Source organism: Citrus clementina, unplaced genomic scaffold (assembly GCF_000493195.1).
Source record: "Citrus clementina cultivar Clemenules unplaced genomic scaffold, Citrus_clementina_v1.0 scaffold_5, whole genome shotgun sequence".
NCBI lineage: Eukaryota > Viridiplantae > Streptophyta > Magnoliopsida > Sapindales > Rutaceae > Citrus > Citrus x clementina.
The window spans coordinates 25030392-25053038 of NW_006262201.1; the positions used below are offsets into that span (position 1 = coordinate 25030392).

Genomic DNA, 22647 nt, shown 5'->3' on the forward strand with positions numbered 1-22647 from the left:
CTACACCGAACAAGCTTGAGTGACTACCGTGCAGAGTAATACACTACTCTTGACACAAAGAAGCTCCCTCTCAAGGTTTGTGATAACCCCAGCAATAATCTCAAGAAATCTTTTCTGATGTGGAAGATCAGTCAAAACTGCAACCACAGAGCATACTCGGAATTTCAAGAGACTTTACAACCAATGCTCTGATACCAAATGTTGAATCAAAATAGAGTAAAAACTCTAATTGATCAAGAAGAAGAAAAACTCTCTTTAGAATAATCTCACAAAATTGCAAAAGAGAAGAACTCTTAAGAAAACTTTCAAATGCTTATAATAAAGCTTTGATTGTTAAATTATAAAACTCAAATACAAATAAGGTATTTATAGGTTACAAGAAACAATCTAAACCACTCATTAAAATAACCACAAACTAATTTAAACCATTGAAATTAAACATGAGAAAAATACCTAATTTTCACCTAACTAAATTGATGTAAGCAATGACATCAAATTAATTTGGGTGTGGACTTATTTGGGCTAATATTGACTTCTCAACATGCTGGTGGCGGAAATGTGAGAGGGAATGGTGAGGGTAGATTTGTAATTACGAGAAGCGATTTGCTTGCATAATTTAATGCATGGAAATAGATGTCCCTGACCAAAGAATGGGACAATCCAAATCTCGGCCTCAGCAGCGCTGCAGCAGTAGCAACAGAGCTTGACATCTTTTTGAATTATTTGATACTTAATTGTTACTGTTTGCTTTTACCATCTTTCATAAAACACTCTTTGTTATATATAAAGGGATGACTTAATGGAGAAGTAAGTGTTTTAGTTTTACAGTTTTACTAGTAGGTGAGCTCGGAGTTTGATAATTTGATTGTTAGTTTTAGTTGGTTAGTTATGAGAAAGCATCTTTAAGAAAATTCATTCCAGTTTCAACTAAAATTAATAATATTGTTCAAATTAATTACTCGATAAATAAATAATTAGAGATAAATTTATCCCTAATCTCACATTTATAAAATAAGGATTGAAATAAGTTTTTGTGGGTTCGAACTCAAGCCCTCAAGTCGAGCGGCTGGATCTTGACTACTTTGACTTAATTATTATTATTATTATATATATATATATATATTTTTTTTTTCATTCTGTCACGGAACATCTTTTGTTATATAATGAAGAAGATAAGTTGACGAAGAAGAGTTCTACTTTTACTAGTAGATGAGCTTTGAGTTGACAACGTTAGTTTTAGTTAGTGAAATATCTACCATCCAAATCAACGTTCTTTAGACTATTATTCAAGTGAGATGTCTGAGTAACATACGCTTGAGTTGGTCGGTGCCTGGCAATTCGTGTGATACATGAAACCAACCGATATGAAAACCAAATCAAGTTGGTAGGATTACATTAATTTAAATTAACTTTCAAGTTCTAATATTATAAGATAAATAAATAGCATAAAATAATTTTTATTTTCAAGTAAATATGTTTATCGTTTAAAAATTATTTTTTCTTGCGGTAAATGCAACACTAAATAAGGAGTGAATAGGGTAATTTGTAGGGTATACCCCCACCTTTTATTTCATTTCATTATTAAAAAATAAAGGCTTGATTCAACATTCAAGTAAAATTAACAATTCCATGATAAAATTGCTTGAGAATAAGAATTAAAATAAAAAAAGAAAACAGCAACTCAAAAACGACATACAAATACCGCATAGAGGTTTTTCGTCGCAAGATATTTTTGGGTTGAGCAACACTTGTATAACAGAGCATACAGACTGAATGACGGTGAGAATAAGAAGGAAAACGGCGCCACACACCGAAATGCCAGCCCATGGAGTATTGAAGTAATTTTGTTTCAAGTTTGCCCTCCATTTGTAGCACGTTCTTTTGCAGTGATCATTCAATCCTTTGCATAGCCCAGAAAAATAGAAGCTATCAGACAGCAGAGTAGTACCTCTAGAAAGGTTATTTATAAGCATTGACGCAGTCTCTTTATCCGGCAACCGGTTCTCAATGATTCCGTTCTGAACAAGCAACTCGACGTCCTTCGCTGTGTTCACGAGATGATGAATAAGGAACACATAATCATTTATGTAATTCTCTGAGTAATGCCGTTGTTCAAAGGCAATGAGATTACGAAATAAGGATTCCGTTTCCAGCTGTAGCTTCAGTTTCGGAATATGCAATGTCCTGTTTTTGAATTCTATGGCGAACAAATCATTGCTCTTGCTCAAACTGAAGTGGACTCCAGCTTGGTGGAGATCAGTCACACTTGGTGCGGTTTTGCCTTTGTGGTATTGCTGACCTTCTTGTTTTTCCTGATTCCTCGATGATGGTAGATGACAAATCCTTAGAAAATCAAGGAAATGCTCGACCCTAACCTCAGTGTAAGGAGGGAATTTTTGCTGATTACCTTGTACTGCCTCTAAACCCTTGAAATACTCGTATGTGACTGTGATGATGGTTGGATTTTCATGTTGGTCGGGGATTTCAATAGCAAAAAGATCCTCAAGAATGAAGAAAGGAAGCTGATTCTCAAGCAACCACATATCATACCATATATCCTCTATTAAATAGGGTTTAAGAAATATATAATCATCTTTTTTTTGAAGTTGACGGAAATGATGCCTCAATAAGAGTTCAATGATGAAGGCAGCATCCAGCAGAATCATTTCAACAAATTTATCACTACTTAGTTCGACTTTTTCTGCATAAGAACCTCGTAATTCTGCTTCTCTGAGCTTTATAATTTGAACAAACTCGTCAAAGCTTATTTTGGTCCGTTGAAGAAAGTAACGCAGGTACCGCTGTTTATGTTCTTCCATGAACTGTAAGTTTGCTTTGCCATGGTGAAGAGGGCCAATTGAGACTACCTGAGCTGTATATGCCTTTTCATTTATCTGACGTAATCGCTCCGGAACTCTGTAGATGCAGCAGTTTGAGGGCAATGGTGATAATTTTTCCAACTTAACTTGCAAGCACTCTTCCATGTTATAAACTGAAAACATGGCGCGAAATTTGATCAATTCACTAGTTTATATAATATTCTTGAACCTCATCTTAAGCAAAGCAACAAAAGCCTTCACTGTTTCTTAACAACTTTATTGCTCTAACACATAGCATAACATTTTTAAATTTGCATAAAGCACAATAGTACTTTAGTTTGTAACAACAGCACAGATAATAAATAGCATTTTATAGCTTTAACAAAAGCATACAAAATTCTTAAACCTTGTTTCAAGCAATTCATTAATGCCACAAGGATGTCTTTTTGCTTCCTACAGTTTTTATTGAAATTCATATATTCTTCTTTATCAAATTAAGTAATTTTCCTTTTTCAAAAAATCAAGAAGGTTTCGACTGCATGGAAATACAGCACACAATTACTACTATTCCCGGAGTAAGAAATTCATAAATGCAATATAAACATACATTTTCATAAGACATCAGAATCAAAGAATCATCAATGCATCAAATCTGTACACCCAAAAAAGTTGAAAGCACCAAGAGAAAATTATACCGCATGGACCCTTTACAACCCTTATAACGAGTTCAGACAGCTACAATGTGCAATACAAAATTTCCCAATACTATTTAGAACAAAGTCTAGAAAACAAAACTTATATATTGTACAAAATCATGAAAACCAGAAATGACAAAAAACCTGCAAATGTAATTTTTGGGTTTCTTCAACATATCTTCCATCCAAATCAAACAAGAATCGATAAATCAACAACATTCATCTTTAAATGACATATTACCACAATAAAATTGTCAACCAAGCCTCATATAAACCTTTTTTGTGTTTTGTGGTAAATATATTTGTTATTCTCTAAGAATACTAGGGAAAAAAGAAACCCACTTTCTTAATCAAGAATCAAATAATATATATTTATCTAAGCTGAAGTAAGTCTTCGGTTTGATGAAATAGCTTGCAATGTGATTTAGATTGGAAAGGAAGTTGATTTTTGCTGGTTGAGAGAGAGAGATTTGAGACTTAAGAGTGTTGCTAATCTTCGATCGTGTAAACAAGGGTAACTGGGTCATAGTTCAAAATAAGGGTCCAAAATTTACTAAAGCTATTAAGGAGCCCAAAACTCATAATGGCTTGCCCAAAATAAATAAAATTTTCGAGCATTAAGTTTTTGTTTCTTCTTGAGATTTCCTTGCCGTACTTACCCATATTTCGATATTGCCTCCAAGTAAACTTATATATATTGATTAACAATATAAACAAGCACTATGAAGTTTTAGGCATGAAAGAACATTAGGATTGAAATGAAAACCATCTATTTAAGTAACAAATTCTTCTGATAATTTGATGCTTAATTTAGAGCAGAGATGACATATCAATCACGTTATGATGTGGAAGTTATGATTATATTCATCTTAAGAATAAGATCTTTCAGACACTGGCAGATTAGTATAAAAAATACTCAGCATAAGACCTACAAACTAGAAATCACGCACCAATTATTGAACTCAGCACATAAGTTGATCTTTTATAAGCTATAAAACAAATCTGCTATAACATAAGAAAGTGGGATTTATCACCAGACAAGTATTTTGGTGAAATTCAAGCTGACGGAAGGATATCCAAAGCAACCTCCTTAAGGGAAGGCATCACTTCCTGCTGATGCAAACATGTATATTTATTACTCACTTTCTTGAGGACCTTCTAGGAACCTGGGCAGCACCTAACAGAAAGTGGAAAAGAATAAAATGTAAAATATAAGTTAAACAGCAGGAAAACAGTGAGTGATACTAGGCAAGCATTAATATGTTGCCGCAGGAAAAGTGTCAGTAACTAGCTAGCAAACCTGAAAAGGGTTCCTCCATTGTGACCCTTAAAATTGTGAATGTAAAATATGGTCTCCATCACAGGAAAAAGTGTTTTGGATAGTGCAGCCAGCTTAGGGTAGAAGAATGACGGATAATCTTTAGCTCATTTAAGGAAATCCTCTCTGATCCTTTCATTGCACATTCCAAAACAACTCTACTACAACCAAGTTACCAATTCTTTTTGTTAAGTCATTGTTATTTGTTAAAAAAAAAAAATCTTCCTTGCAACATTTTATTGAAAGATATAACATGATCATCCCTACTAATTCCCTTTTAGATTTCTGTGAGTGAATTTCAAATTATTGTATTCAAAAATAGAAGCAAAAGACCCACTTTACTTTCAATTTCTGCAACAAGATACCAATTGAAGGACCAAAAAGTTGTAAACAACCAATTCAATGGGTGGGCATCTAGAAACTGCTATATAGCATCAAGATCATACTAAATTTACAGAAAGTACGATAATAATGAAAGAATGGTGAAGGATACACCCAGACCTTATCCGGTCAAGTTCTCCATTGAATATAATCAGTTTCCGGGCAGTATTGAAGACAACTTCTTTGTAAAGCTCTTCAACGACAAGCATTTCTACAAGACAAAAGAAAAGCAAAATTAATTACCTTAAGGAATGAATATCAATGAGAAGACAACGTGTAAGACTACCATTGACATTAAAATATGGATACGCGACTAGAAACAATTCATCTTCCGGCTTCACACGGTCTGCCTTTTTAACCTTCTCAGTGAATCCAAAATCCTCAAAGAATGAAGGTTTTGTTAGATAGTCCAACTTAAATGATGATCCTTCAAAGACCTATTTTCTTGCAAATTTGACTTCATTTGCCTCTGGGAAAAACTAAAAACCAAATGACAGACCAAGATCACAAAACGAATCATGAACATAGATATCAGATAATCAGAAATGGGCATTAAACAGACTACTAACAAATAGGAAATGCATACAGAAAACATTATTCATACACCTTATGCACATGAAATATATATGCAGTGGGATCCTCTTGTGAATTTAGTTTATATCCTAAAATGAGACAATGAACAATTGGATGCCATCTAAGGGCTAACATTTGTTTGATTATTATATGAAAAAAAAAAACAAAACAGAGTTGATTGATGGCCTTTGATGGATTGCCTACACTCCTAAAGTGCAGAGAGCCTGATTAATTGCTTTACCTGCCCCCCACACACACACTTGATTTTATTATCTCTCTTTTCAAATATATAATCATTGCCTGTCTTTCATCCTGATCCAGCTCTCCTTCCAGGCACCAGCTGTGTTTTCTTCAATTCAGTGAAGCATTCACTTTCAGGTAAGAATAAACTTGTCCTTCCTCAAAAATCAGCTTCTCACCATGAAGCTTTCTTTTTCAAAACAATTACTAGTCTAGCATAATGCATCTAATTGAAGACAACTCAGAATTGAAAAAGCCATACTTTAATGTCTGCTGTTGGGACCTCAAGACCAGGAAAAAAAAGCTTCTTTCTAACTGTTGGATTAACAAGTAGAAATAGCTTTTTTCTGAAGGACCCAACATTGCATTGAAAAATTCAACAAAAGGACTGGCGTCATATTTAGTCCTGCTAGAATTTTGTGCACTTAACACAATGGTTAATAATTGGCCCAGCAGACACTTTGTCGAACTACTGGCAAACCTTGACTGTGGAAATGCATATTTCAAATGTTGGCAGACTCTAGCTTCTTGATGTACTGTTGATAAAAATGCCTATTTCAAAAGTTGGCAGGCTCAAACTGCCGAGACTTTGGTTTCTTACATTTCAAACCCACAAATAAAACTTTGGCAGAACCCCAGAAAGAGCTACACCTCCCAAATTTGATGACATATGAAGAGACCATGCCTAGTGCTTGGTTCGGCAAATGAGTAAGTTTGAAATAAATTGAGGGAAACCTTTCCCACAGAGAGTCATTTTGAAGGTTACAATTTGAAGACTTTGTCCCCTGTCGCCCGTAACCTTCTTTGATCTCTTTTCTTAGTCATGAATAATCAAACATGTGTTAGTGGTTGGATGCAATCCACTCGCTGACATCTCATGTCCACAATCAATCAACCATATTTTAATAGAAATGGAAACATTTTAATTAAAAAAGAATGAGATAGGAACAAAATCAAGCTTGGCAGACATGGGTCTATGAGATTTTAAAGATGCTTGGTGAAAGTCGTATTCAAGAGTTCAACAATCAGTTCCATCACCTATGGCAAAGTAACCACCGCAACTAAAGCAATTACAAAACATCAAGAAGCTTGAACTTGGCAAGAGGTCTCATTAACAGTATACCTCAGAAATTAAGACAGAATTAAAGTGCAAGCTTTTGGATTTATTTAAACACTGAAAATAATATGGGTAGAAGCTCCTATGGTCACAGCAAACAATTACAAAGCACAAAACCCAAAAAACAGATATGCAAAAAGCTGCAAAAGAACATTATTAGCAATTGACATCTGCTTTTGCTCAGACAAAGGTTCTCATAACAAAGGACTTAGTGATTATCTGTCATATGTTTATGTTAAGGGGAAAAAAGAAGTTTGTTTTAGTCAATCTCATGTCTATTGGCATTCATAAGGAGCCCAAAAATAAAAGAAAAAATAAAGAGTTAGTAGGTGTTTCTTGCAACACAAAGAAAATTTATCATCCATGAAAAACTTAGTATGGAAAAAGCTAACTCATTTATCTGCCAATGCAGAAAAACTTGTTGTCTACCCACTAAGGACCCACCATTGGCAGGTCTGATGGATCCCATGGATGGGAACCACAAATATTTTATTCTAAATGACATGGGTATTGCACCCATATCATTTAATTTGTAGATTCCACTGATGGAACTCATCAAACTTGCCAAATGGCAAGTCCTCCGTGGGTAGGCGCATCACTTCAGCATCCTTCTCCACCGATGACCAAATCTGGACTCATTTAAAAAGAATACAAAGCAAACTAACTGACAAAAATTGCATATAGAGGTCTAGGAGCCAAATCAATGTTGTTAACTCATCCAATTAATACATTCTCTTAGAGGTCATACCTTGGTAACTCATTTCAAAAGAAATTAAAAGAAAAATGACTGCACAAATTGTACTGAGCTCAAGAAGACCTGTTCAAGGTGTTCACTTGTCCAACTAATAAAAGTCATCAAGGATTGTATCAGGGACTTGGGACCAATCCTGCCTTAACGAGAGAAAGGGAATTTAGGATGAAGAAGATAACCTCTTTTCCTAGAGCAAATTAAGCTGGTAAAATCTTGGCAGTTGCACTTGGGGCAGAAATTAGTTCCACCTTGGTTTACAGGACAGAAATTCGTCATATGCATGTATTTATTTATATTTTATACACATACGCATACATGTACACACAAACACTACCTTCACTTTGAAGAAAAGATTAAAATAACACTGCTCACATACACAATACTTACTATTCTAGTTCGTGTGACTTTCTCCGGAGTCACAAATAGGTCAAAGAATTCGCGTATTAACCGCATACTTCCAGTCATTTCTATTCCTCCTTCACCATCACCTTTCCCACAATTACAAAAAGTGAGAGGTAGTAACCAACATATTTGGGTTGTTCTTCGGTAAGGGGTGGGAGGTAAGGGTTAGTTGTGGAGGGCACCTGGTACAGAATCAAGGCCAGCTGTTGGGAATTTGATCTCCTGTAACATATACTTGTTCATCATAAACTATATACTTATTCTGCAGTCGATGTGGGCATATAGCTCTTCAATTATCCAGTAATAACTCACCATCAACTTCCTGCCATCCTTCATGGCTAATTCAGCAGCTATTTTTGCCTGTTTAAAGGGCAAAAGCCCAAACTAAGCAGATGCTCCTACTCCGATACTTATTATCTAACTACTACAGAACAGATGATACACATCAAGTTGTGTCAAGAGAGACACCAAGTTGTGTTTTCCAAGAGGTTCCAAAGAGGTTTTGTGTTAGAGTGCAATTTATGCACTAGTTTTGAATTGTTTACTTCCTTAATATCGATGTTTTGCACTTAATAATAGTGATTTACTTGTGTTTTATTTTTATAGGTGCAATTATATTGATTGGTGCAAAAATTGAGCTACAAGACGATGTTTAAGGATGATTGTTCTCTTGGAGAAATTATGAGCGTCAGAAGAACTTTGTTGATAAGGCGTGGGCGCGTGCTGTCAACTACGGACCTGCAGTTTTTAGTTTAACGTGTTTTGTATTTTTGGTTATTTTTATAATTACGAATTTAATATTTCAGATATTAGTATTTTATTTTAAATAGAACTCTAGAGGAGAAGAGAGAGAGAGTATTTAAGGGAAGAATCTATTGTGAAAAAAGGGAGATTTTTGGAAAAGAAAGAAACCCTAGATCTAAATTTTTCTCTTCTCTCCATGAAGAACTAAATCTATTATTCTGTTTGAAGGTTAATGAAGCTTTTATTCATCACTACTGTGAGATCTTTCTTATGCTTTAATTGTTTTATTGCTTTTTGGGTATTTGTTTATTCTCTGAATTATTTTCATGATTATGTTTGTTAATTAGATAATTGGCTACTATTTAATTATCAACTTAATCTATTGTCAATTAAAGGATTCATCGTATGAAGATTTTAATGTTTGTGACAAATAACATAGCAGAGAGTTGTGTTGTGAGAATAAACAATCTAATTTAAATGAACCATCGTATGTGTTTGTTGATTAGGATTTGGGTCTCTCTGGTTTTTCAAGCTGTCAATTGATTAAATCCTATGATCGTATCTAGGGTTATCTATTGATTAGGGAAATAACCAACGGTCATACCTTGGTTATCGACTAATTAAGGAGATATTGGCTATTAGAGGGTCTCAGTAGCTATAACCGGTCTATTCATAAGTAGTAATAATTTATATTTGAATCAATGATCAGTAGTCGAATCAAGCTGAGTTAATTCCTTCAACCAGAGCTTTCTCCAATTTGAATTACAACTTTAATTTGCATTCTTGTTATTTTAATTTGATTGTTATTATTGTCACAAAACCCTCATTTTATATTTTACGTTTTAAAAGGATTTAAATAATTACCGATCTCTGTGGACACGACTTTGCTCAATCACTATACACAATTTATTTAGAGTAGGTATTTATTTTTGTTGGCTTCGACAACCTTCAAATTTTGGCGCCGTTGCCGGGGATTGGTGTCATTTATTTAATCCTTTTTACGTTTTACTTGGTGTATGGTTCGTTCTTCTTGTACAGGTACACTTTCGTTTGATCCTTAAATTGAGAAGACAGCTCGCCAGCTGAGACAGCAGACGAAGCGAGCTAAGCAACGACACTCATCGCCTTGCTTTCTGAAACAGATACGGTGCCTGATTTAGTTGAATCATCAAGCGATTTAGAAGAACAAGTGATGGATAGAGCTGCACCTGTAGAAAGAACTCTTAGAGAGTTAGCCGAACCAGACTTGAATCAGCAACCACTCTACATTCAATATGTAGACTTGGAGGTAAATTTTGAATTAAAGTCTGGTCTTATTCATTTATTACCCAAGTTTCATGGTTTTGCAGGTGAAGATCCTCATAAACATCTCAAGGAGTTTCATGTTATGCGTTCAAGTATGAGGCCACAAGGCGTGACTGAAGAGCAAATTAAGTTGTGTGCTTTTCCTTTCTCTTTAGATGGGCTAGCTAAAGACTGGTTGTATTACTGTTAGAGTGCAACTTAGCATATAATTTTTTAGGCAAGAAAGATCACTCAGGAGTTTTCTCTAAAACTGAATTTTATTTTATCTGGTGCATGTTAAATGATGTGAGGCCTAATTTAGGTTTTTGGTTAGCAGATCAATTTCAAAGTGTGCTTAAACGGTATAGGACTTTATTTCTTGGTCCATACATTACTCTGTTAGCTATAAACCTATGTGTGCTTGATCCTGACAATAATGATTTGCATCCTGCTTGCAAAAAAGAATTTTTGGATATGTTTATGTTTGAAAGAACAGGTGTGGTCGAATTCAAGGAGCGGAGATTTCAGTTTACTAAACCAGGGCCCACTCAACCTCCGAAGAAGCTTTATGCTAGGAGTGGTGCTACCTCTGATGACGAGTTTGACGACGACACTGCTGCCCCGCCAACTATTCCTTCTACATCCGCACCACCTTTGAGCATTCAGTTAGAGAAAATGGAGCACAAGCTGAATAAGATGGAGCAAAATTTGGCCACATACTTCGAGAATGTGGGATTTACCTCACCATTTCCGCCAAGCCAATAGACGTTATGTGGATCAAAGCTCACAATTCAGGGAAGTTTTTTTTGCCTTTAATCTTTTATCCTTACGCTTTAATTTTTATGTGAGCTTTGATTATCTTACATTGGGGACAATGTAAGTTCTTGGTGTGGGGGAGGGATTTTTGCATTATTGATGTCTGGAATTATTATTTTCACTCTACTCATCTATTTTCACTCTACTCGTCCTTAAATGATTTTGGAGTTAGTATGCTTCATATATTATTAATTTCCTTTTCCTTTCTCTCTCACTACTCTTTTCCCATCTATCTCAAATTATTTACATCTATTTTTTTTTCTATCATACTCTTTCATCACTTACATTTTATCTTTCATTTTTTTACTACATACATCTTTCTCGCTTATTATTTTTTTACCTTTCTTTTTATATCTCACTCATACCTTCTTCTCATTCTACACCACTCTTGATGGTTGATTCATTTGAAGAGTGTACATGATTTGATGGCAAATTTACCAACTTTGTGAGGATTTGAGCCTGTGAGCAACCACTTTGCTCTAATTATTTTTGTTATGTGAATATCAATCTTAGTTTGTATATTCTAGAACTTGCTTTGTTAAGCATGTTGAAGCCACATTACGGGATTTTATGCATTAAAATGATAAGGGCAAACCATTTACCATTTTTCTATTCTCGCATTTTCTTTTTTCTCTACCCGAAGACCTTTATTTGCTACCTTTGTTTGAGCCTTAACCATTACCCATCTAATTCTTTCCATCTACTTAACCATTTTTCTTCTTTTTGAGCCTAATTTAAGGAGATATTTGGACTCATTGTGTGGATATATTTTGTTGCTTTTTCTACCTTGTATTAAAGTTTCTCAATTAGATCAACAAGCATTATGCTTGAATTAAATTGTGCAAGGTTCGTTTCTTTTGTTTGATTAAAAAAAAACAACAAAAAAAAGGAAAAAGAAAAAAAAGTGAAAAAAAAATCGAAAAAAAAAATTGAAAAAAAAGGTTTACATTCTTGGTGACTTGAGTAGAAATAAGCATTTTGATATCATAAGTTCATTCAATGAGTTCATTCTTCTCATTTTGATCTCTTTTTCTTTCATAAACCTTTCTTTTTTATTTAACCTATTTAACTCCATTACAACCCTTTTAAGACCCTTAATTTTTTGCATTTTATTTATGTTTTATGGATTGAGATGTGATATATGAGCAAGCTTATGGTAATAGCATTCTTTGATTTGATTTGAGTGAATAAATGACACCCTAAACACTTTGAGTGCATGGAGTGAAGTCAATGAGAGGGCTATTAAATCTTGTTGCACTTGAATTTTGAATGGATCTTCTTGGTGGTTGAATGTTCTTATTCTATCTTATGAGATTCTATGCTTTAAAATCCTTGCCTCTCGAATGTTGATCGACTTAAATTCTTGAGGTATGCTTGCTTAAAATTGTTTTTGGATGAGTTGAGATGAAAATTGAGTGGAGATTTGGGATTAGTCTTGAGTTATATGCTTGAGGACAAGCATCATCTTGGTGTGGGGAATTTGTTAGAGTGCAATTTATGCACTAGTTTTGCATTGTTTACTTCCCTTAATATCGATGTTTTGCACTTAATAATAATGATTTACTTGTGTTTTACTTTTGTAGGTGCAATTCTATTGATTCTTGATAAAATTGAGTTATACGATGATGTTTAAAGATGATTGTTCTCTTGGAGAAATTTAGAGAGTCATAAGAACTTTGTTGATACGGCGTGGGTTCTTGCTGTCAACTGCGGACCTGCAGTTTTTAGTTTAACATGTTTTGTATTTTTGGTTATTTTTGTAATTATGAATTTAATATTTCAGATATTAGTATTTTATTTTAAATAGAACTCTAAAAGAGAAGAGTGAGAGAGTATTTAAGGGAGGAATCTATTGTGAAAAAGGATTTGGATTGGAGAAAAAGAAAGAAACCCTAGATCTAATTTTTCTCTTCTCTCTAGGAAGAACTAAACTTATTTTTCTGGTTGAAGGTTAATAAAGCTTTGATTCATCACTACTGTGAGATCTTTCTTATGCTTTAGTTGTTTTATTACTCTTTGGGTATTTGTTTATTCTCTGAATTAGTTTCATGATTATGTTTGTTAATTAGGTAATTGGCCACTATTTAATTATCAACTTAATCTATTGTCAATTAAAGGATTCATCGTATGAAGATTTTAATGTTTGTGACAAATAACATAGTAGTGAGTTGTGTTATGAGAATAAACAATCTAATTTAAATGAATCATCATATGTGTTGATTAGGATTTGGGTCTCTCTTGTTTTTCAGGCTGTCAATTGATTAAATCCTATGATCGTATCTAGGGTTGTCTATTGATTAGGGAAATATCCAACGGTCGTACCTTGGTTATTGACTATTTAAGGAGAGATTGGCAATTAGAGGGTCTCAATAGCTATAACCGGTCTATTCATAAGTAATAATAATCTATATTTGAATCAATGATCAGTAGTCAAATCAAGCTGAGTTAATTTCTTCAACCAGAGCTTTCTCCAATTTGAATTACAACTTTAATTTGCATTCTTGTTATTTTAATTTGATTTTTATTATTGTCAACAAAACCCCCATTTTATGTTTTACGTTTTAAAAGGATTTAAATAATTACCGATCTCTATGGACACGACCCTGCTCAATCACTATACACAATTTATTTAGAGTAGTAATTTATTTTTGTTGGCTTCGACAACCATCAATTACTTGCCACCTGGATCGATTACAACATGGAATGGTTTGAAGAAGCAGTTCCTTGAGAAGTACTTTCCTGTTGTAAGAGCTGCCAACATCAGAAAAGTCATTTGTGGGATCAGACAACTTCTTGGGGAGACTTTGTATGAGTATTGGGAGCGATTCAAACAATTGTGTGCCAGCTGTCCTCAGCATCAGATTTCTGATCAACTTCTTATTTAATATTTTTACGAAGGACTGTCATTGATGGACAGGAGTATGATAGATGCTGCTAGTGGAGGTGTGTTGGTGAACAAGACCCCTACTCAAGCAAGGGAGTTGATTGCAAATATGGCTGCCAATGCACAACAATGTGGCAGCAGGTAAGATCTCACTTCAAGGAAGGTGAATTAGGTAAATATTTCTTCTGTTGAACAACGTTTAGATAAACTTACTTCTCTTGTGGAAAAGTTTGTTGTAGGTAATGTGCAACAGGTGAAGACTTGTGGCATTTGTTACAATATGGGTCATTCAACCGATATGTGTCCTACATTTCAAGAAGAACCCGTTGAACAAACCAATGCAGTTAGAGGATTTCCAGGCATGCCTTAGAGGAGGTATGATCCTTATACACAAACATACAATCCGGGATGGAAGGATCATCCCAACTTCAGCTATGGAGTTAGACCATCATGATTCCCGCAACAGTATCCACCAAGACAACCAGCACCTCCACAGTCAAACTCCAAGTCAGGTATATCTCTTGAAGAAATTGTTAAATCACTTGTGACTAACACTCAACAATTTCAACAGGCAACTACAGCAAGCATTCAGAATTTGGAGAACCAAATGAGTCAATTGGCGACTACAGTGAGCCGTCTGGAGTCTCAAGTATTAGGGAGATTGCCTTCACAATCTGAGGTGAATCCAAAGTAAAACGTTAGTGCTGTCATCCTTAGAAGAGGGAAGGAGTTGCAAGATCCCAGTAAGAAAGTGACAAAGCATGTAGAAGATGAGTTTGAGAAGAATGAATTGATGCCTAAATCTCAAGATGCGCAACCCACCAAAGCGAAACCCCTACCTATTGTGATACCTCCTCCTTTCCTAAGCCGGTTTGCAAAATCCAAGAAGGAGGAACAAGAGAAAGACATCCTTGAGACATTTCGCAAGGTTAAGGTAAATATTCCTTTATTAGATGCTATAAAACAAATACCTCGATATGCTAAAATCCTTAAGGAACTATGCACCTCCAAGAGAAAAGTAAGAGGAGATGAAAAAGTTCACATGGGGGAGAATGTTTCAGCAATTCTCCAAAAGAAACTACCTCCTAAGTGCAAGGATCCAGGTATGTTTACTATCCCTTGTAAAATTGGTAGTGTTAGAGTTGAAAATGCTATGTTAGATCTATGAGCTTTTATTAATGTCATGCCTCGTTCCATTTATTCATCTTTGAATGTTGGGCCATTAAAAGAAACTGGCGTGATAATTCAACTAGCTGATAGGTCTAATGTATATCCTGATGGGGTATTAGAAGATGTTTTAGTACAAGTTAATGAGTTGGTTTTTCCTGCTGATTTTTATGTACTTGATATGGAAGAGGATAACTCCTCTAATTCTGTCCCAATTTTGCTAGGAAGACCTTTTCTTAAGACTGCTAGGACTAAAATGGATGTACATAAAGGGACTCTCACTATGGAGTTTGATGGAGAGGTTATAGAATTCAATATGAATGATGCCATGAAATATCCTAGTGAAGAACATTCGGTATTTTCTGTGGATGTTATTAACCCTATAGTGCAGGAAGTTTTTTACAAGAAAAAGACGAAGATATTTCATGATAGAATGATTTTGAGAAAGGAGTTCTTTGTTGGTCAAAAAGTTCTTCTTTTTCATTCTGAGCTTAAACTTTTTCCGGGTAAATTACGTCCTTGCTGGGTTGGACCTTTTATTGTTACTAATGTTTTTCCTCATGGTGCAGTTGAGATTCAGAGTTCGACCTCTGACAAAGTTTTTAAGGTTAATGGTCATCACTTAAAACCTTTTTATGAAGGTTTTTCGGTGAATATTGTGGAGAATGTGGCTCTCGAGAGTCTCAATTATGGAGATTGATGCATAAACGTGTCTAGCCAAAGACATAAAACAAAGGCGCTTTTTGGGAGGCAACCCAAATGATTTATTTATTTTGGTTTTTGTTATATCTTCTTTTAGTTTTGATTCAGATTATTTTTTGAAAAAAAATAATGTGTTTGCTTATTTTGGTCAGAAGAAAATTTTTGATAAGGCGTGCTCACGTCTTAACTAATAAGTACTTCTGTGATTTTTAAAGTAAAATGGTTTTAAGGCGTGCCCACGTGCTTATTAGAAAAGTACTTCTGAATTTTTTTTTAGTGTCTCAAAGTGATTCATCACTAAAAAAAAATGAAAAAAAAAATTATTTATTTATTTATTGATTTGAAAATTAAAAAAAAAAGAAAAAAAGAGTTTTTTTCTTCTTTTTCTTCTTTTCTTTCTTATATATATTTATTTATTTTAAAAAATAAAAAATCACTATTCACAAATCCCTAATTCAAAAATTACTGTTGATTATCGTTTTCCAGCAGCGCGCCTCGGCTCCAGCCTTCACTGAGCAACCAGCAGCAGCAGACGAGCACGCTCAGCCCCAGCCGCAGCGCGCAGCATCAGCCCTAGCCGCAGCACACAGCATCAGTCCCAACCGTAGCGCGCAACGTAACGCAACCAGCGTCACCAGCGCAGTAGAACCAACCCCAACCCGTGCATCAAGCTACAGCCGAGCAGCAATCGTCCGCAACCCGCCTACGCACTGTATTCCAACCGGGTAAATCGAAATCCGTGAGTGCAATTATTATAACAATGCCGAAGAGGAAAGCATCAACTTCCAAGTCATCTAAAAAGACACCCGTCGCAAAGAAGTCCAAGATTGCCGCTCCCACTACGGTTCCATGGAACACAGTTTCAGATTCACGCCAAGCCGTGAGACAAAGAACGAAACATGGAAAGGGCATGAGTGTTTTACTACTTGCGGAATCCAATCTTGGAGGGGGCCTCGCATTCACGACTCAACAAGAGAAAGAAAGGTACAAAGATATTTCCAAGCAAAAAATACTTCCAGCTAAGTATATTCATTACCCGACTCTTGAAAAATTGAATGTTAAGGATAATTTTGATTCTTTGATAGATAAGATTGGTTTGCGTAAGTTTGTTGATGTTGATTGTTTGAGTTATGTTGAGTTGATTAGGGAGTTTTATGCTACTTTTCAATTTAATATACCGTATGATTTTACTTTGCATACCCCGGATATTATAAAGTTTAGGTTAATGGGATGGAGTTTTTCACACTCGATCATAGATTTTAACCTAGCTTTAGGATTCATTGATGATGATTATTCTTCTAGTGATGCATATTTAGGAACAACTTGTGACTTTAGCGAAAATTTTGAGCCTTATGGTCTTTGGCGTAATTTATCTGTTGATCACAATGCCTATAACCCAAGTAAATCAATGAGTTCTTTCTTACGTGACCCTGTTTTGAAATGTGTGCATCGATTCTTAGCATATAATTTTTTAGGAAAGAAAGATCACTCAGGAGTTTTCTCTAAAACTGAATTTTATTTTATCTGGTTTATGTTAAATGATGTGAGGCCTAATTTAGGTTTTTGGTTAGTAGATCAATTTCAAAGTGTGCTTAAACGGTATAGGACTTTATTTCTTGGTCCATACATTACTCGGTTAGCTATAAACTTATGTGTGCTTGATCCTAACAATAATGATTTGCATCCTGCTTGCAAAAAGGAATTTTTGGATATATCTGTGTTTGAAAGAACAGGTGTAGTCGAATTCAAGGAGGGGAGATTTCAGTTTACTGAACCAGGACCCACTCAACTTCCAAAAAAGCTTTATGCTAGGAGTGGTGCTACCTCTGATGACGAGTTTGACGACAAAACTGCTGCCTCACCAACTATTCCTTCTACATCCGCACCACCTTTGAGCATTCAGTTAGAGAAAATGGAGCACAAGCTGGACAAGATGGAGCAGAATTTGGCCGCATACTTCGAGAGTGTGAGATTTATCCCACCATTTCCGCTAAGCCCATAGACGTTATGAGGATCAAAGCTCACAATTCAGGGAAGTTTTTGCCTTTAATCTTTTATCCTTACACTTTAATTTTTATGTGAGCTTTGATTATCTTACATTGGGGACAATGTAAGTTCTTGGTGTGGGGGAGGGATTTTTGCATTATTGATGTCTGGAAGTATTATTTTCACTCTACTCATCTATTTTCACTCTACTCATCCTTAAATGATTTTAGAGTTAGTATGCTGCATATATTATTATTTTTCTTTTCTTTTCCTTCTCACTACTTTTTTCCCATCTATCTCAAATTATTCATATCTATTTTTATTTTACCATATTCTTTCATCACTCACATTTTATCTTTCATTTTTTTTCTACATACATCTTTCTCGCTTATTATCCTTTTTACCTTTCCTTTTATATATCACTCATACCTTCTTCTCATTCTACACCACTATTGATGGTTGATTCATTTGAAGAGTATACATGATTTAATGGCAAATTTACCAACTTTGTGAGGATTTGAGCCTATGAGCAACCACTTTGCTCTATTTATTTTTGTTATGTGAATATCAATCTTAGTTTGTTTATTCTAGAACTTGCTTTGTTGTGCATGTTGAAGCCGCATTACGGGATTTTATGCATTAAAATGATAAGGGCAAACCGCTTTCCATTTTTCTATTCTCACATTTTTCTTCTTTTTCTCCACCCGAAAACCTTTATTTGTTATCTTTGTTTGAGCCTTAAACATTACCCATCTAATTCTCTCCGTCTACTTAACCATTTTTCTTCTTTTTGAGCCTCAATTTAAGGAGATTTTTGGACTCATTGGGTGGATATATTTTGTTGCTTTTTCTACCTTGTATTAAAGTTTCTCAAATAGATCAACAAGCATTATGCTTGAATTAAATTGTGCAAGGTTCGTTTTTGTTGTTTGATTAAAAAAAAAGGAAAAAAACAAAAAAAAAAAAGAAAAAAATGTTTACATTCTTGGTGACTTGAGTAGAAATAACCGTTTCGATATCATAAGATTCATTCAATGAGTTCATTCTTCTCATTTTGATCTCTTTTTCTTTCATAGACCTTTCTTTTTCATTTAACCCATTTAACCCCGTTACAACCTTTTTAAGACCATTAGATTTTTGCATTTAATTCATGTTTTGTGGATTGAGATGTGATATATAAGCAAGCTTATGGTAATAGCATTCTTTGATTTGATTTGAGTGCATAAATGACGCCCTAAACACTTTGAGTGAATGGAGTGAAGTCAATGAGAGGGCTATTAAATCTTGTTGCACTTGAATTTTGAATGGATCTTCTTGGCAGTTGAATGTTTTTATTCTAGCTTATGAGATTCTATGCTTTAAAATCCTTGTCTCTTGAATGTTGATCGACTTAAATTCTTGAGGTATGCTTGCTTAAAATTGTTTTTGGATGAGTTGAGATGAGAATTGAGTGGAGATTTGGGATTAGTCTTGAGTTATATGCTTGAGGACAAGCATCATTTTGGTGTGGGGGAATTTGTTAGAGTGCAATTTATGCACTAGTTTTGAATTGTTTACTTCCCTTAATATCGATGTTTTGCACTTAATAATAGTGATTTACTTGTATTTTATTTTTATAGGTGCAATTCTATTGATTGGTGCAAAAATTGAGCTACAAGATGATGTTTAAGGATGATTATTCTCTTGGAGAAATTATGAGCGTCAGAAGAACTTTGTTGATAACGCGTGGGCGCGTGCTTTCATCTACGGACCTGTAGTTTTTAATTTAATGTGTTTTGTATTTTTGGTTATTTTTATAATTACGAATTTAATATTTCAGATATTAGTATTTTATTTTAAATAGAACTCTAGAGGAGAAGAGAGATAGAGTATTTAAGGGAGGAATCTATTGTGAAAAAAAGGAGATTTTTGGAAAAGAAAGAAACCCTAGATCTAATTTTTTCTCTTCTCTCTATGAAGAACTAAACCTATTATTCTGGTTGAAGGTTAATGAAGCTTTGATTCATCACTACTGTGAGATCTTTCTTATGCTTTAATTGTTTTATTGCTTTTTGGGTATTTGTTTATTCTCTGAATTATTTTCATGATTATGTTTGTTAATTAGATAATTGGCCACTATTTAATTATCAACTTAATCTATTGTCAATTAAAGGATTCATCGTATGAAGATTTTAATGTTTGTGACAAATAACATAGCAGAGAGTTGTGTTGTGAGAATAAACAATCTAATTTAAATGAACCATCGTATGTGTTTGTTGATTAGGATTTGGGTCTCTCTGGTTTTTCAAGCTGTCAATTGATTAAATCCTATGATCGTATCTAGGGTTGTCTATTGATTAGGGAAATAACCAATGGTCATACCTTGGTTATCGACTAGTTAAGGAGAGATTGGCTATTAGAGGATCTCAGTAGCTATAACCGGTCTATTCATAAGTAGTAATAATTTATATTTGAATCAATGATCAGTAGTCGAATCAAGTTGAGTTAATTCCTTCAACCAGAGCTTTCTCCAATTTGAATTACAACTTTAATTTGCATTCTTGTTATTTTAATTTGATTTTTATTATTTTCAACAAAACCCCCATTTTATATTTTACGTTTTAAAAGGATTTAAATAATTACCGATCTCTGTGGGCACGACCCTGCTCAATCACTATACACAATTTATTTAGAGTAGGTATTTATTTTTGTCGGCTTCGACAACCATCATTTTGTTTCTTTATGTAATTTTTAGACTGCTCTGACAACTCATCTTAAAGGTGCCACTCATCCAATATGATATGGTGACAGTAGTTTAGAGTTTTAAACTAAATGCAGAGCTAATAGTATTTTGGAAATATAATCATCCTAAGATACTAACAAAAACAACAACTTCGGTGTAGAGAGAAAATGATTTCACAAAAGCAGATGTTTTGATTTAAGTCTCCAAAACCCCCACCAAAGAAATGTTCAACGGATATAGAAATATGATCCACATATCTGTAACTTAAACTGTGAAATTTGTTGATGCTGTTCTAAAATTGCCACAATCTATCTACCCCATGAATGTTATTGGATAAAACAACAAGCAGGACCCAATGCCTGTTTTCTAATAGCTTCAAAAAGGCCAAATTGGTTTTGAAATGTCTCCAGCTTTTCATTTAACAAGTTTAAGGATCCCTTCGGCATTGCAATTGGGGAGCTCAGATATATAAAAGTCTGGTAAACTCTTACAGCCGCAGCTTTTGAGCAAAAATAATTTTATCTCATAATATTTTGACAAAAAACTTATATCACCTTTTATCAGTTTTGTAAAAAATATTATTTATAAGTCATATTTACCAAACACAATCAACTTTTACATCACAATTATAGCTTCTTTTTTTTCACCACACATATACAGTTAAAATCTACAAGAACTCGATATCAAATAGATCCTAAAGCTTAATCTAATAAAAAGGTAAATAAACAAATGCAGAAGCCAGCGTACTTGATCAAGACGCTCTGAATAGTCACTGGGAAAGGGAATATCGACGTTAATGGGGTTATTGCCATCGCTTGAAACCGAATTGGTGAGACAATTGCGTTTTCTTCTGTACGGAGAAAATGTGACGATTCTTTGACCACTGAAAATTTCGATTCTACAATTTACCTGCAATTAGTGACAATTATTCCGTTTAGAAACAATTTTAAAAAAAATAAAAAGTAATAATTACAAACTCAGAGTATACCTGTGGACGTGGAATTGAAGAAACTGGAATAGGAAGCGTAGGGAGGGCAATGGCTGTATTGGAGGATAACGGCATTTTGAACCTCAAAGTAAAGAGAGAGAGAGAGAAGAAACGCTTCCCTTTCAAATACCGCGCTCTTTTGTACCTGGGAATTTAACTAATTCATGCGAATAAAAAAATTTATAAATTTGGTAAATTATTTATTAAAAAATATTGAGAGGTTGTGCATTATTTTATTAGTAATGACATGGTAATAATCAAATTAGTTAAATTAAAATAGTTGTTGACTCAGTAATTTATTTTTATTATTTTTATATATTTATTTAATTAATTAATTAATGTTATATCTATTTATATAAAAATGTACAGTTCTATCCTCACTCTTATTTTATTTTTATTATTTTAAAAAAAATGGTCTGCGTTATTAAGGTTAAGGGTGACAACTGGGATTAATATACGGTTTATTCGAGTGCTTAAAACCTAATAAATATCCACTAACTCATATATAGTAAAAATATAATTATTTTAAAAAAAATTAATATAAACTAAACAAATTGATTGGATTTTGTTTCTCAAGGTACATCATTAGAACGTTACTTTTAACTGAACAAAAGCACACATAACTAGCACATTCGCCACAAAAGCCTCGGCTTAGTGGTCGGCTTATTAATTATCCTAATTAAATCATGGTCATAAATTTGAGTCCCGGCAGGAATTATTAGGCTAGGTAGCTTTTATAGACTACACTATAAATACATGTATTTTAATTCTCGCGGGTATTGCTTCTAGTAGTTATCCATCCGAGTATAGTGCTTTGTAGCTTTCTTCACGACCTTCCCCAATTTCAATGATTGTTAATCAATCTTCATAGAAAATGTGATAAGACTGTATTTAGAGAAAAGCTCAATAAATGATTTTTATAGGTCATCATTTCATTTAATTTTCCGTTATATATATATATTCACCTTTCTCAGAGGCCAAGAAGTCTTCGACAGAAATGTGATCCTTGAGCTTCTCCCAAGTTTCAATTAATTCGCTTTGAGTGAGGATATTTTCTG

At 34.1% G+C, this 22647-nt stretch overlaps 1 protein-coding gene and 1 pseudogene across 1 annotated transcript; both read right to left on the minus strand.

Moving 5' to 3' along the window:
- On the minus strand, nt 1–2984 carry LOC18042753 (UPF0481 protein At3g47200). Its single transcript, XM_006432534.2, has 2 exons — nt 1703–2984; nt 1–137 (listed from the first exon to the last, which is right to left on the minus strand). Exons 1-2 carry the CDS (start codon nt 2982–2984, stop codon nt 1–3), a joined length of 1419 nt encoding a protein of 472 aa, XP_006432597.2.
- Nucleotides 2985–4570: 1586 nt separating this feature from the next.
- Nucleotides 4571–21696, minus strand: LOC112098419 (annotated as a pseudogene).
- Nucleotides 21697–22647: the final 951 nt, after the last annotated feature.

Bases quoted from the DNA above. Each gene is read 5' to 3' on its own strand.
- LOC18042753 (XM_006432534.2), bottom strand. From the start codon at position 2,984: ATGGAAGAGTGCTTGCAAGTTAAGTTGGAAAAATTATCACCATTGCCC. The intron at 138-1,702 runs GTATTTGTATGT...CTGTGGTTGCAG, and splicing joins CGACGAAAAACCTCTATGCG to TTTTGACTGATCTTCCACAT.